The 15,930-nt window shown below is 31.0% G+C and overlaps 1 protein-coding gene across 12 annotated transcripts; it reads right to left on the bottom strand.

Moving 5' to 3' along the window:
• Positions 1-8,042: 8,042 nt before the first annotated feature.
• Positions 8,043-11,025, bottom strand: LOC108806944 (uncharacterized). Of its 12 annotated transcripts, none has more exons than XR_008936004.1 (9): positions 10,608-11,004; positions 10,301-10,399; positions 10,107-10,207; positions 9,868-10,025; positions 9,726-9,770; positions 8,889-9,184; positions 8,683-8,734; positions 8,496-8,597; positions 8,043-8,387 (listed from the first exon to the last, which is right to left on the bottom strand). XR_008936004.1 is itself a non-coding variant. In XM_056989490.1 (9 exons), exons 2-7 carry the CDS (start codon positions 10,331-10,333, stop codon positions 9,164-9,166), a joined length of 390 nt encoding a protein of 129 aa, XP_056845470.1. In that variant the 5' UTR covers positions 10,334-10,378; positions 10,608-11,025; the 3' UTR covers positions 8,043-8,387; positions 8,496-8,734; positions 8,889-9,163. The 12 variants fall into 12 exon arrangements, 5 of the variants coding, with proteins under 5 accessions (XP_056845470.1, XP_056845471.1, XP_018434662.1 ...); XR_008936002.1 differs by having other exon boundaries at positions 8,496-8,734; positions 8,889-9,003; positions 9,052-9,184; positions 10,608-10,997; XR_008936003.1 differs by having other exon boundaries at positions 8,496-8,734; positions 8,889-9,003; positions 9,088-9,184; positions 10,608-10,997.
• Positions 11,026-15,930: the final 4,905 nt, after the last annotated feature.

Below are 15,930 nucleotides of genomic sequence, written 5' to 3'. Positions count from 1 at the left end.
TGCAAAACTTACACAAACTTGAATCAAATGCAAAACGAACCTAAAAGTCTTGTGAACTTACAGCCAGTCTCTTATGCCCATACAAAAAAACAGAACTCATTTTTACGAATATAACTCCGGTAAGTCGTCTGAGACATTGTAAGTCGTCTAAGTCGTCTAGGGTAGTTGATCTTAAAAATAATTTATAAATATTTCAAAATTTATTTTGACAAGTGAAAAATTAAAATCATGTAATTATAAATTCTTTTAAGTGATATAAATTAATTATAATAAAACTGAATAGTTTTCAACATAGATGAGTAAAAGTAGTTAATCATGATATTCTTTGGTTTAGGTTTGACAACATATATTGTAGTTTTGTATGTTTTCTTAGGATTAGATTTTGGAAAGCTTAAATATTTTTTTGAAAATTTTAGATTTTTATCTATATGTGTTTATTTATGTGTATAGTAAACACTTTTAAGTGTAATTTGATTTTATGAAGTGTTTAGTTAGTTAATTTAGTTTAGGGTTATGTTTAGGGTCTAGACGACTAACATGTAAGTCTTCTAGGAAGTCTTCTATTTTAGTTTCCCGCTAAAAATAATCTAGTTTCCCACTAAAAATATTGAAGTCTTCTGGGCGACTTACAAGTAAGTCGTCTAGGAAGTCTTCTATTTTAGTTTCCTGCTAAAAATATTTTAGTTTCCCGTTAAAAATATGGAAGTCTTTTGCGCGACTTACAAGTAAGTCATCTAAGAAATCTTCCATTAGAAGACTTACTTGAAAGTCTACTGAACCGAAAATATTTAATTTTATTAGAATTTTTGTCTCTCTATTTAAAGAAAAATTTCACATTCTCTCTCCTTTCTCAAATGGCTGTAACAAAAATGTAATGTTATTCATTCTAAAACTCTCCATCTTTGCTAATCTCTTTGAACTTATAAACACAAAATTTTATATCAATTTATTGTTTTTGTCTCATGTCTTTCTCACGAATTTATCTTGTTTTTTTAGGTTTTTCATCACATGGTCTCACCCATATATGAAATTTATAACTTAATTGGAGTCCATACTTGTCTTTGTAGAGGAATGATCTATAATAGTTTCGTTTGTGATATGTTTTGTGATTTGCATGTGTATTCCTTTTTTTGTCACAGCATGTGTATTCCTTTAGTGGTGATTTTTTTGTAAATTTGAAGAGTGTTAATGAAAAAAATTGGTAAAAATATGTTCATTTTCCACAATATTATCTTGCCAAAATTACTTGATATAATTGAAGTTATTGATATAAGTTCAATAGCAAAACACAATAACACAAAATTAATCAAATTTATTACAACCAAGGGAGAAGAATTCTCAAGAAAACTTAGTCAAATTCACAAAAGATAAAACATTACATAAGTTCAAAGATATAACACTATCATTAGAAGTCTTTTGGGAAGTCTTCTCAGAAGACTTAAATTTAAAGCGGGAAATTGAAGTGACAAATTTAAGCAGAAATTTTAGGCGGAGAACTCAAAATTTTAAGTGAAAATCGAAATTTCAAATTTCTTGAAAGTTTAAAAGTCTATCTTATGATCTAAAAATACACACTAAACCATGTTATTTGATATTCTTGAAGTTACTTAACACTTTTGAAAATTAAATAAACATATCTTAAAGTTATTTAACAAATTTACAAAAACTAACGTAGAAAACTTCCATGGAAGTCTTTTGGAAACATTAATACACATGAATGTTGGTAACCTCATAAATATCACCAATTAAGTTATAAATTTCATTTAGTAGCCCCAATATTAACAAGTTTTGGCTATGGCTCAGTATAACTTTCAGGTTCTGCTGTGACTGTCGATTATGGCAATGTCGAAAAGGGATGTGGAGTCACGTTTGATGTTTGGACCAAATCTGAGACTGGTTCATTGTTGGGCATAATAATAATAGGATATGAGAGACTTATATTTTGGTTTTAGATTACATATGGTCCGCACCCAACATTAACTCTTCTTCTTAAATTTTGTGTGTCTTCTTCATAGACATCGATCCCTGAGATCAGTTCCCACAACTGAAAATTCACAGAGTCGATACCTCTTTCTTGTGATAGTTAAACATAAGGAAACTCATTCTCACAAAAAGAAATATCTGTTGAGATGCAAAAATCTTGTTTTCTAAGTCAAACAACCTCCATCTCTTCATACCATATGAATTACCCATAAGCACACATATCTTACTTTGTGGTGCAACTTATCTCATATGGTTTTTTGGTTATGAACATTAAACATGAGTTTTCTTATGAATTTTCTCATATGGAGTAACATCAGAAAAAACAGAGCTTGGAGTTCGATATATCAAATAGCCAGCTTTTAGGATGAATTCCCCCATAAATCAATAGAAAGATGAACTTCAAAACAGAGTGCTCATGCGGCATTAAATATGTGAACAGAGATTTCTTTCTATTTTACTATTTTGCTGTGGGGTTCCTACACACGAGGCTTCGTGTACAATGCCTAGCTTCAAGAAGTGTTTTTTTTTAAGCACAAGAACTCAGACTCGTCAATACTGCATACAGTGCAAATTTTAGCCTGAAAAAGTGTTTTAACCTTTGACAGAAAATTCTGCAAGTGAGTAGGAACTTATGTTTTGTTTTTGAAGAGATAAATTAAAACTCCAAGTGAGTAGTCATCTACTAGATTAGAAAAAACCTAGCACCAATAAACAATTATGTCTTATAGAGACGCCATAGATTGGTATGTATCATTCCAAAACCTTCAAAATTTAAGTGACACAAACTGGAAAACAAGATCTCAAGTGTTTAGCGTGGAGAGAAACATCACACATCTTCTCACAAAAGAAAATAAAATAGTTAATTTCACAGATATAATATATTTATTATTAAAATTTAATATCTTATTTTAGTATGTATGACAATTTCAAAACATACATTATAAAAATATTATTTTCCATAAACTGATGGAATAATAATTATAACACCTAAAATAACATTGAAAGAATTAATTCAAGAAATCAGACTATTTTAAAATCCAAAGAATGTATGTACATCAAAAGAGAACTAGTTGGAGTAGCTTGGGTCGGTTTAGCTGTAACTTGCATTTGCAAGGTTAAGTCAGCTCACTAGTTTTTTTCGGGTTAATTATTCTGTTACAAACTATGTTTATCAAAGCTGAAAATTATACCTACCTTACGAGAATTCACGGCTGACTACATTACCCAAAGTCATCATGTCAGATCTAATTTTGACGGTACTCCTTGCACCTGCTGAAGATCTCTTGTAAGTATTTTCTCCAATTTTCTACATAGTTCGCCTTTTCCTTTCCTGAAATTAAAACTCAGACATTTTGGTATAGAAAGTGCGTCGTCTAGGATTCGAACCTCAGACCTTAGTGTAAAAACCTTTAAACTTTGACTACTAGAGTGTGCTGCTTCTACAAATCCGCTCATTAGTCACTAACAAATGATTCCAACTGTAATTAAATAGGGATATATCCCCGCGCAAGCGCGGAGTCGTGAATGTCTAAAAGAATTTTCGATTTGTGTTCATGAATTCGACATCTAGCAACATTTTTTTTCAAGAATATGTCAGACATAGACAGTTATCCACTCAGATTCAACATCTGATACGCTGACTAATTGACATCCTCATTAGCTATCCAGTAAATCCGCAACCTGTGTAAATATAAGAAAATAATAATCTATCCCAATTTAGAAACCCCACACAATAGTAAAACCCTTTATTAAACATAGCGCAATAATATATACATACCCAGAAATAAAAAAATGCGAGATTTTTTAACAGAAATAAAAAATGAATCTCCATGAGCTCCTCTCAGATCTATGCGAACTCTCTCGGTCCGTCCAAAAAGTTGTGTTTCTTTTTCATTGGTTTTTCCTGTAGTTATCAGCTGTGTAAACAATTTTGTTCGCCTCCTCCTTGAAACTACCAGTGTGTTCTAATTCAAATTTGAAGTATGAGAAATTAGTGAATCCCTCCATGGCGTACATGTCTCAGCGGACAACTTCAGAAAGTAGAACAAAAAACATAGAAAAGTTATACTAATCAAGTTTTCAGTAGGACTATGAAATTATATCAATTTAAGGAGTTTCAATGATATGTGACACTGAATAGAGCGGTTTAGAGTGTAATGGTTTATCATTAGATGTGAGAGCTAAGCAACAAAGTGGGAGAACCCTATGCCATATTCAAAGACAGTGCAAAAGAATAGACGAGTAGGAAGCTTTTTGGGTATGTCTGACGCATCAGCCTCACCTTTTAAAGGTTATGTAGAAACTGAGTGTCATAGGCCGTAAGTTAATTTAAAATGACCCAACAATCATTAATTCATTACATAATTACGTTCGAAAACTCACTGCCGAAGGCCGTAAAATCACTGGAAAAACGTAATTCAGACACCAATGATGACGATTTAAACTGACTCAGTCCAAAAACCGAAATTCTTAAAAACTTAATTTTCACTCATTTCATCCTATAATCGAGTAGTATATTTAAAAATTCATGAAGTTTTCATGAAAATGGCAAAAACGAAGAAACTGATGTATAACTCTTGAAAAATTATGAGCTATCGGAGTTAATATTGCAGAAAGTCTAAAAGTCTAAAGAAGAAGACGCCTTGTAAAAATCATAATTGCCTTTCATTAAATTTAATCATAAAAAATGCAAAACGCACATGTTCTCTATTCGAACCCGGGTTGTGAGCTTCTTTAATGATACACTAGAGCTTGACCCGCACATTCGTGCGGGTTTTGATTTGGACTTTTAAAAAATTAATATTTGTATTTCATAATCAGTATCATATATTTTAGATGTGTTACTATATGTAACTAAATGTATATTGATTATTTGAATATTTTAGGTTCTTCTATATCATAATGGAATCCGAACCAAAACGAATAATATGATTATTTTTTGTTATTTGGTAATTTTGAGGTTATTTTTAGTTTGGATACAAAAGATATAAACTCAATCGGTTAATATGGTTATTTTTGGTAAAAATATTTGAAACTTTAGATATATTAATTATTTGGATATTTTTAAGTTCCAATATATCAGAACTGAACCCACTCGGACCAAGAGGATCCGACTCAAAAGTCACCAAAAAAATTATAAAACTTGAACGGAACCTAATTCCAAAACTTAAAATTTAATACCTGAAAAAACGATCCAAACTTGAACGGGTATCCGAAAGACCATATTTCTAACTGTATATTATTATATTTATCTGAAATAATTAAAAAAGTAAAATTATTATTTTGGTAGTATTGAGGCGTTCTAGTTTAAATGTCACTAGATCTTGACCCGTGCGACCGCACGGGTATTTATTTTCTGTTTTTAGTTTTTTTTTGTATTAAATGATGTATTTGTAATATTTGATAATAAATTTATATCGAAAACTAATTTTGCAGTTATAACAAAAATTAAAATTAAAATTTTAATAAAATATTCTTATATAAATTCAGTTATCCTAATTAAAATAGTATATGTGTGGGTCATAATGCTTTCGAACTCCAAATATTTGGAATTTCTATTAATTTAAATTTGTTAAAAAATAATCACACTAGGTATTTAAATTTAAATCTTAATTTGGGTGTACTAAATGTTATATTTGTAAATTTAATCATATTAAATTAAGTAATTTTATATTTTTGCGTTTAACGTAAAATGTATCACCGACACTGGAGATCACCTAAACAAATCTAACATTTATATGATTAGATGTATGTGTAAGATATATAACAAACAAAGTTTTTAAATGATAAGTATGAAAATACACAATATGGTTAGTATGCTATTAAACATGATACGTTACTTATAAAATTTGTAAGAATAAATAATTGTTAGACTTTTAACAAATTTGTAACATATAAAAATTAAGATTATAATTTGTAAGAAAATGAAATGTAATATAATATATATTTGATCTAACTGCTAATTCATTATAAATGGGCTTACGTGTTCAATAATTTTCAGATTGGATTTTGACAATTAGTTTTCATAATTACTGTAGACTAATGAGAAAATCAATGGAAAATAATTTTTTGAAAATAAATAAAATGATTCAGTTTCTATATCTTGTAGTAGAGATGGGCGTTCAGATATTCATTCGGATTTGATTCAGGTCTCTTTGGGTTTTAGATTTTTGGGGTGAAAGGTTTTAGCCTCATTCGGTATTTATAATTTCGGTTCATGTTCTTGTTCGGATAACTCATTTGAATTGTTTAAAAAAAATTAAAATTCTTAAAATATAAAAGTAAAAATTTATATAACAAATAAATTTGAATAATGTATGGCAAAAACTTAAACTTAACATAAAAATTGTTTTGGTTCGAATATTAAAAGATAGTGATCTCCTACCATATCATATGCGATTTTTATTATCATTAAATGTGGTAAATTTAGAATTAGGAAATGTATTTATTAAACTGAAAAGACAGCATTAATAAAATTATAAATAATTTCGAAATTGATTTAATAAAGAAAGAAAATTAAATTTTATATTGGGACAACACGTTAACTCAACTGAAAAAGACAACATTAAAATAGGTAACTTAATTTATATTAGGAAAACACATTAACTCAACTGGAAAATATAAGCATTAAATTAGGTAGTTTAATTTAATTCTTAGTGGCATTTAGGCGTAAATACTGTGCAACTTGTAGGACTAATCCATATGTGTACTTCTGTTTTAATAAAGTAGATGTGTGTGTTTTTGACATATTTATAAATAAATATTTATTTTATATAAATGTTAGTATATATTTTACAATTTAAATTTATTAAATATTTGTTTATTATGGAATTTCTAAACACAATAATTTTATAGTTTATATTGAGTAATTTTATTTTAGTTTTGAATTAGCAACTGTTTAATATATATGATTATATAAAGTATGAACGATTCATTCTTCAATTTTTGGGTCAATATTTTACTATCAAAATTAGGAGTATTTTTAATTATAACATAAAAATAATAACAATAATAAAATTTATCTTTAATTGATTGCATAGAATATTAAAATATGGTAAATTTGTTAGTTAGCTAGATTATAGGAAGTTGTAATCTTACTTTTAGTTAAATAAAGGAAATATAATAAATACTTAACATTAAACTTATTAATTAATTCAATGGCATGTGATTGTAAATATTGTGCAAGTTTAAGGGTTAGTTTTAATTTGTACTTCAGTTTTAATAGATTAGATAAATTATTCCACTAAGTGATATTTAGTGATATTCCTATGAATACATACTATTTTAAAACAAAAATATAAAAATTGGTTCCACAAACATTTATTAAAATCTGATGTAGACACCTTGAGAAGAGAAGAAAATGTCTCATTATATATACTAGATGCGATGTCCGCGCTACGCGCGGAAAATGTTCGATGTTTAATGGTTTACGATGAAAAATGGTGAAAATATAATTTTTGGTCAGTTTAACTAATTTCTTCTGGATGAGTAAAGAAAAAAAACTAATTTTACATGGAAATTGTTTTGTATCCATAAGTAATTATATATTATTTAAAATTTATTTAAAGTTTTTCTTTGGTTTTTGAACAATATATTTAATGTTATTAGAATATTTAGCAAATTATAAAGTTTAACAATATTCTGATTCTACACACAACCAAAATCAGTCGGGTAAAGTACACGCATAAATATATGAACATAAATATAGATACACACATTTTTTTAATTAGAACAATACATATTCTAGTTAATAAATTATATTGTATATTTTTCTTTAGCTGGATTAATCTTTGTGAATACTAATACAAATGCGACACCTATATACTATAAAAACAATAAATATATAACGTAAGAGTTAACATGAAAAAAACTCTTTCAAGCATCTCGAGTTAAGCTTTGGACGTATTTATGTTTTTTCATCCATGTTTTATGAAACCCTTTATCAAAAAAAATCTATGTTTTTCTTTTGACTAAAAACCATATTGTAACATTTTCTTTGTAAATACTATTAAGATTAATGTATTAGTTTGTCAAGAAAATAATACAATGACACTTCAAAAGATTTGAAAAAGTATTTCTCGTATTTCTTAAGAAAATACATACCTTCAAAAGATTTGAAAAAGTATTTCTCGTATTTCTTAAGAAAATACATACATCTGTTCTGTAGGACTTGGGGAGTGTACCAAAGGTAGCAACTTAGTGTTGTGATTAACTTTATAACTGAAGGTTAAAGCTACGAATGTGACACTTTCGATTTCTTAGGTTCACCTGCAAAAAAAAAAAAACAATCGGTGACCTTGAGTTATGAAAGAAAAATGGGGTTCCAATGAGGATGATGTCTGCTCAAATTTCAACTCGATGCAACAGAAACTCAAATTTCAACTTGACCAGCTGACCTTCTGACCCTGCAACATTAATATATTACCCAGCAAACTTAATACTGTTGACCCAAGAAATAAAAAAGGGACCTACTATGTGCTTATATAATGTATCTCTATGCAAGAAAATTGTACCTTTTACCAAACGGTTGTCATATTTTTCTTGATTCCGAACGAAGTAGTCATGAGGGCAAGTCTAAATTAGGAAAGGGTCTCTGTCGGTGAAGGAATAACAACCTGCACAGAAATAAATCAAACCAATAGACTCCAAACTGGAACTTTGTTCCAAATGTATATTTTGCCTATGCAGCTTGCTCTCAACCTCTGAATGCTTGTCAGGGTCCTGGATGTTCTGACCAGAAGTTCCAGGAAATCTGCAAAATTAGCTGGATCATTCAGGTCTGGCAATGGCATTATATCTACTTATAGTCCTGCAGCTATCTAAAACAGTCCACAAACAAAAATAATAATTTGAAGTTTCATCTCAACAGAATTAATATGACAAAGGTGGATCTGGTTTTTACTGACCTGGTTCAACATGATATCAATCTCTTTGTTGGGCTCGTACAGTGTTGATTGATTTTCGGAGGCCATGTTGTGCAGAAATCAACCAATAACAATCATAAGAGGCAGATAAATGAAGCTGTGTAAGCAGGGAAAGTTATCAGTACCTGTCAAGTTAAGAGTTTACTGGGAAATTCAGAGTTTCCATGGAGTAAGACATTACTGGGAAATTCAGAGTTTCCATGGAGTAAGACATTCTTCCTTTAGTAGCTTCTTTCGTTCCATAGAATAAGAGTATCTCATTCACAGCATCCTAGCCCCTGCAGTAAAAAAAATTGTAAATCCTTTTAAATGAGCTTGTCACTACGACTCAGCATCTGAGAAATACTTGAAGTCTGACATGCTCATCATTGAGTTCATTCAGTGCTGCTTTAGGCACATGAATTGCAGTAGGCTGTTCAAACCAACATAATTATACATTAGAAACTTAAGGATGAAAAATATGGAAGAATCTGAAAAAGTTAAATGTATACAAAAACTTTTTAGCTATTTCGCATCAGTTCACAGATGTGAAAAAACTATATTGTCCAGTTCACAGATTTTCGAAAGTATTAATTTCCACAGTTCCGCTAGTTATATAATTACATTACTATGTTTTAACTTTCCAAAGTATGCTACGGCATAGTATTTGGAATACTCTAACAAAATATAAGTGTTAGCAAAAACCATAGAATATATTTGTATTCGGAAAGTGTTAGCAGCATCGACAGTGATTAAGAATTATTATCCTAAGCAGTTTCAAAAACTATAAAAGAGTATTGTGCAGCTGAAAAGAATAAAAGAAGATTAACAAATACTCACGGAATAAAGCTGTCCAAAAGATCTCTGGATAAAACAGCAATCAACCTGCGCAAAAAAAAAGAAATAAATGTTCTTTATACATCCACACAGAAAAATATATGTTCTTTGTTCATGAGTATATAAGTGTGGTAAGATAGCAAACCCGAGAAGGGTTTTGAGAGAGAATCTTGCTTTCATATGTAATCCAGAGACAAGCTTTGAGAGGACTATTTCTTTTTGCAAGATGACCAACGGCAAAGTTTGAACAAAGGGCTGCATCTCTTCATAGCATAAAATAAAGTCTGCTGCTGTATTCCGTTCCTGCATTAAACAAATCAAATGAACCAAATTCAATCTCTCTCTCTCTCTCTCTCTCTGCGAAATACATAAGCTGATGGTTACATCAAAGTCGGAGAGCTCGTAAACAGCCCCTTCTCTGAGGAGCGTATTTAGGTGTCCAAATAGAGGTATGATTAAGCGTAGACTGTGATCAACCAAAGAAACTATATACTGCATACAGATTAGTTTAAGTTCCGGGCTTAAACAATTTAAAAAAAAAAACAAATTTCTGGAAATTTCTATTGGATACGAAATACCTTCTCCTCGACCAAAACCATATTGACACCCATCGGCTCATCTACCTTCTTGAAACCATGTGCCTCCGACACCCTCTCCTTCAACTCAGTGAAAAGAAACTGCGGATTAGTCATTGTTAGAGAGATAGTAAGCTACAAAAAGAAGGCGATAACAATTTATCTGAAACAACTCTTCGTGGGTCTACTATATATACAACATCTTAGTACACGTTGAGAATGAATTGAATAGGATGTAGTGGGGAGCTATGATTAATTGCAATAATTAACAGCAGTTATGGTTTCAATTGAACTCGATCAGAAGCATTACCGGGACGACGCGGAATATGCGATGTTCATCGAGGATATCATAGCCATTGCAGAGGAACGTTTGATCGGGACGGCGGAGGAACGGTTGATTGGTACGGCGGAGGAGCCACCTGAATCGCCGGTACGTTTCATTGGCTCGGCTCACGAAGCACCGGATTTGCCACTATGTTTAATCGCCTCGGCTCCGTCGTTTCCGTTTGGTTGCTTGGAGTTAAGATCGCCGGAGACGGTAATGATTCACCATTAACTCCATGATTAAAGAGTAATAAGGTGTGGGGAGAGGATTGATTGATCGTGAGAAGGAGGAAGAACGAATGTAAGGAAGAGAAAAGGTCTTGCAGTTGATATCGCGAGATTATGGTCTGAAGAAGAGAAGACGATAGGAAACGATTATGGGCTTCGAAAAAATAGGAATGGTCAAAAAAGGCTGCTGTAAAATCACGAAGCCCATTTACACAAACTCATATCTGACGTGGCAACATACCTCCAATGCTATTGGCTAATTTAATTAAATGAGGTGGACACTCTAAGGGAGCTTCATATTCTCCTTTTAGTAGTGTTATAGATGATGATGATTAAGTCAGAAAGTTATTGCCCTGTAGTCTAAATTAAATGTGGCTCTATCTTGAATCAAATCTTACTGACTAAAATGGCATTTTATCAATGACTCAGATCAAATCTTACCAAAATTAATTACACAACGTATAAACTAAGATTTGGGTTTATCTGCCACCAACATTTTAATTATAAAAATTACAACAGTAATTTAAACGTAAGTTACTTAAATATTTATCCACAATAGTTAGAACTTGATTTCATATATACAAGAAACGTTACACCGATCATATACTTTAAGTTTAAGGCCCATAGTGTCTTAAATAAAATTCTAGATTTTGACCCGCGCTTAAAAAGCGCGGATTTTTTGAATTATAAATAAAATTTGATACCAATTAATATTTTGAGATTATTGTACATTATTGTGTTCTAAAACCGTATTATATCAAAGCAAAGAATTTTGTTTAAAATTATATAGTTTATGAATTAGTTAATTTGAGATTTTGTATATACATTTTATATAACTTTTTCTTAGGTCTTGGTATTTAACGGACCTGAAAAACCAAACAAAATCCAACTCGAAAATATATGTGCAGTTCATGTCCGAATCTATTATGAGTACCTATTTAATATATTTTTTGGATCCGCGGGTCTCTATTTGAGCTTGGGTCCTCCCCGAAATCTGATTGGATGCGCAAAGTGTCTGAAATATTTTGTATATACTTGGTATAGGTATTTCAGACATGTTTTTGGTATTACATATAAATTTCAAGTTTGGGTTTTTGGGTAAAATTTAAATTTAAAAATATATTTCAGGTCGGTAAAAATTTTGGGTACTTTTTAGTTTCATCGGGTTAGATTACGGGTAAATGTTTGGATATTTTGGATATCTTCCGTGTTTTGGGTACATTGAGTCTTTTTTGGGGTCCTAAATAGCCCAACCAATCCAGAGCCGTAACATACCCAAAATTATATTTATTTTATAAATATTTGAATTATGAATCCGAACCAACTCAGACTTGAGAGGAACCAATATATACAATATGAATATGTTTGCATGTCACGTAATTGCAATAAGAGGTGGACCTGAGAGGTTATAATATCTCAATGTCTAACCTGTTACATAATTAAGAACATTATAATATTTTATAGTTCTCATGTGAATATTATATATTCTAGATGTCTCACCATTTTGTAATGCAATTGTATCGTGATATTATTATTTTTTGTTTAATAATTTTTATTTGTTTTCCGTTTTTAAGTGGTCTGTATTTTTTTAATATATTTACAATGCAGATGTATCATGTATTTGTCATAATCTATTTATTAATAATTCTTTTATTGTTTCCATATTTAAAAGTAAGATATTTTATCTGGAATTTATTACATGTATTTGAGTTATGGTAACTGAATATATTTGATGAGATATTGATTACAAATCGATTTTTCTTTTTATATTGCCAAAAAAGCCATAATTGTTTTTTTAATACTATCCATGTTTTCATGCTATCCTATAGCCAAACACACCAAATTGTTTTAATACTCTTATCCAAGTATCCAAACACACCGAAATTATACTTCACCTTTAATAAGATAGATTCTTCCAGTTTGCACGTTTAAAACTATTTCCATTAGCAAGACAAGAAGTATTTTGTTAAATAAACCCAAAATATGTCTATAAATATATAATCATCATAAAACACGTCCAAAATATTGTGTGCATATATATATATATAGTTTTGATTGTTGAAATTTGAAGTCAACAACACTATTTTTAAGAGCATCTCTAAAAAAAAATTCATTTTTTAAGTTGCCAAACCTTAAAATTTGAAATTTACGGATGCTTTTATCAAAAAAACAACTTCTAACTAAACTTTAAAAACTATACATTTTGTACTATATTCCTTCTTATTGATAAATATAAAAAAATCATAGAACTTTCATGTAGCGATAGACCATATAATAAAAGTATTATAAAAACTATTAATTCGTAAGATAGTACAGTAGAATATTACATGTATTTTGAAATGATTTTTTACTTTTACTTATAGATTAAAAGCTAAAAATTGTTGAAATCATGTATTTTTGTCAGTTGATGTAATGATTTTGTTTTCGTATAATTTTATATTTGTATTTTTGCTTTAAAATTTTGTATTAAATGTTTACTGTAATAGTGTTTTGTATAATATTTTGCTTTACGGTTATTAATATATTTGTACTTTACATATAATACTTTTTATAAAAACTAAAATGATAACTATAAAAATGGACAAAATTATTTGAAAGATATATAACTGAAAGGATTTAATGCCTTAAAATCAAGTTTTAATGCCATAAAATTTGTTCATGTCAAGAGATGTAGTAATACTTGTGCCGATTTGTTAGCAAGACAATCTATTCAATCTCCGACAGATTGGAGCCTGTTCCATTCATGTCCATCTTTCTTGTATAACAATGTCCATTTGGACAATAATTAATAAACAATTTTAGCCGGAAAAAAAAAAGTATGAAACTTCAAATATGAAATTTTTTACAGTGGAATTTCATAAAGTTTCAATAATTGAAGTTAATTTTGGAGATGTGCTTAGAAATTTTCAACCATAGTACTTAGGGTCTTATCAGGTGCACTGCAGAAAAATCAACTCATTTTCAAAACGTCATTTTATACCTATATAATAGTTGGTGTATAATTTAGGAATGACTTGAACAAGTAATGTTTGTAAAACTGATTTATGAAGAAGAAAGAGTTGTGAGTGGTAAAGAATACAATAAATGGTTTCTTCCGAGAATAATTTCTCACCAGAATTGATTCGTTTGGTAGGAATTTTCTTACGCAATCAGAACTAATACGTATATTTTAGATGACTACACACATGACACAAGCCTCCCCCATATTGTGCTGAGACACGCCAAACCGATTACGTTCACACGCATGTGTACATTTTATACGTGAATCCGTTGATATTTTATACGTGAATCGGTGACTCGTATTCACACAATCAATCAGTTTTCTCTTATAACATCATCCTAGGAAAAGTATCTAAGCCAATACTTCGCATACAGAAGATTTTTATGATAAATTTTTAGGACATTCGTTCTCGGTTAAGAAAATCAGGTCTTACTGATTATTCGACAACCTTTGGTATATATGATTTCTACATTCACTGAGAAAATGTAGAATGAGTCACTTGTGAGATACTATCTCCATCAAGTGTTGTTGTAGATTTATGTATACAGATAAAAATATTTATTTTATATATTTTCTAAATAATAACATTATTACTTATAGATTTAACTATGTTTCAATTGATAGAAAAATAAATTGAAAATATAAAAAATCATATACTATATAAGAATAATAAATTTTTGTATTCAGATTTTGAAAGGATAAGTATTTTATTAAAAATGTGTAGTGACATTAAATTTGAAACCGAATGAATAATAAACAAAAACATGGTCAAAATCAATTGCTAGAGGATATTCTCTCTCTAGAGATTTTCTCTCCCTTCTCTCTAGGCTTCCACCACCGTAAAAGCTTGTTGTCTCCGGCCGACGGCGTGGCTCCCACAGCCACCGTCGGTCCGGCTCCGTCGTTCCCCCTGTTTTTTTTTTTTTTGCTCGGCTTTTCTTTTAGTTTCCGGCGTCGCATCTTCTTATGGTGGACGGTCGGCGATGTCTCCGGCGTTGCACCTATACGATGAGGGTGAGCGGTCGGCTCTCTGCTTCCGCGTCGTACGGCCTCTCCGTTCTCGACGGTGGCTCTGGTTGGATTCCGGTTTCCTACTGCGACTTGATGGTGTGTGTGGCTTTACTTCAGGCGGAGACCTCGATGTTGCGAGGTTCTACTCCGGTGAAGGAGGCGATGGATTAGAAGATTACGACTTCCCTGGCTTTGGAGGAGATCTCGGAATTGGCTTCGATGATACTCTTCTTTTAATCGAGTTCAGGTGAAGATGATGAGTGGTGGTTTCTGTCTCCGGTGTGTTTCGGAGGAAAAGTCTCAGTTACAAGGATTCGGATTGTTCCGCCGGCGTGAGAGCCAGATCGTTGTCTTCGGCGTTTGCTCCGCCGTGCTGTCGGTCATGCGGTAGTGTTTGGGACACGTGCTCCCGTTTGGAGTTTAGATTGAACACGTGTCCGGTGTACCCGACGCGTGTAATCGCTTTCGTCGTATGGGCTGCTTTTTTGAGCCTAAATCTTTTCGGTTTTTTTAGGCTTTTGGGCTTTGTAATTTTCGGTGTTTTTAATTTTAGTGTGGTATGTTTGTTTCTGGGCCTTGGGCCTTGTTAATAAAACTCTTTTAGATGGCAAAAAAACAAAAAAAAAACAAAAACATGGTCAAAACACACAAAAACTTTTTATAAAAGAAGTAGGTGATTGACGTTATTAGAAAGTCAAGGGAGACTAAAGCCCTGTTCGTTTTATAAAGAATGCGACTAACGTCAGCAGCAAGAAATAAAGTTACAACAGAAGTAACTTTATTGATGTAGAAACTAAAAACAGTCGCCAAGGAACGATTTTGGCTACAAGTAAACGGAATTGCTTCTGTAATTGTTAATTCCACCGCCACATCTGTTGGTTATTAATTTATATAGCGACTGAAAAAGAAAATCTGATGCATTTGCCATGGTCGTAGTTGTTTTTTTAATCAATGCCGCTATCTCCAGCATTTATTGGTTGTGACTGTAGGTACGTTGTCTCCAGCATTTATTGGTTTGGCCTTCTGAACCGGTGAAATCACGATAGAGTAGTTTATTGTTGTCAAAAAA

This window comes from Raphanus sativus, chromosome 6 (genome assembly GCF_000801105.2).
Source record: "Raphanus sativus cultivar WK10039 chromosome 6, ASM80110v3, whole genome shotgun sequence".
Lineage (NCBI taxonomy): Eukaryota > Viridiplantae > Streptophyta > Magnoliopsida > Brassicales > Brassicaceae > Raphanus > Raphanus sativus.
Note: the sequence above shows the minus strand (reverse complement) of the source record. Positions and strands in the feature narration are given on the sequence as shown.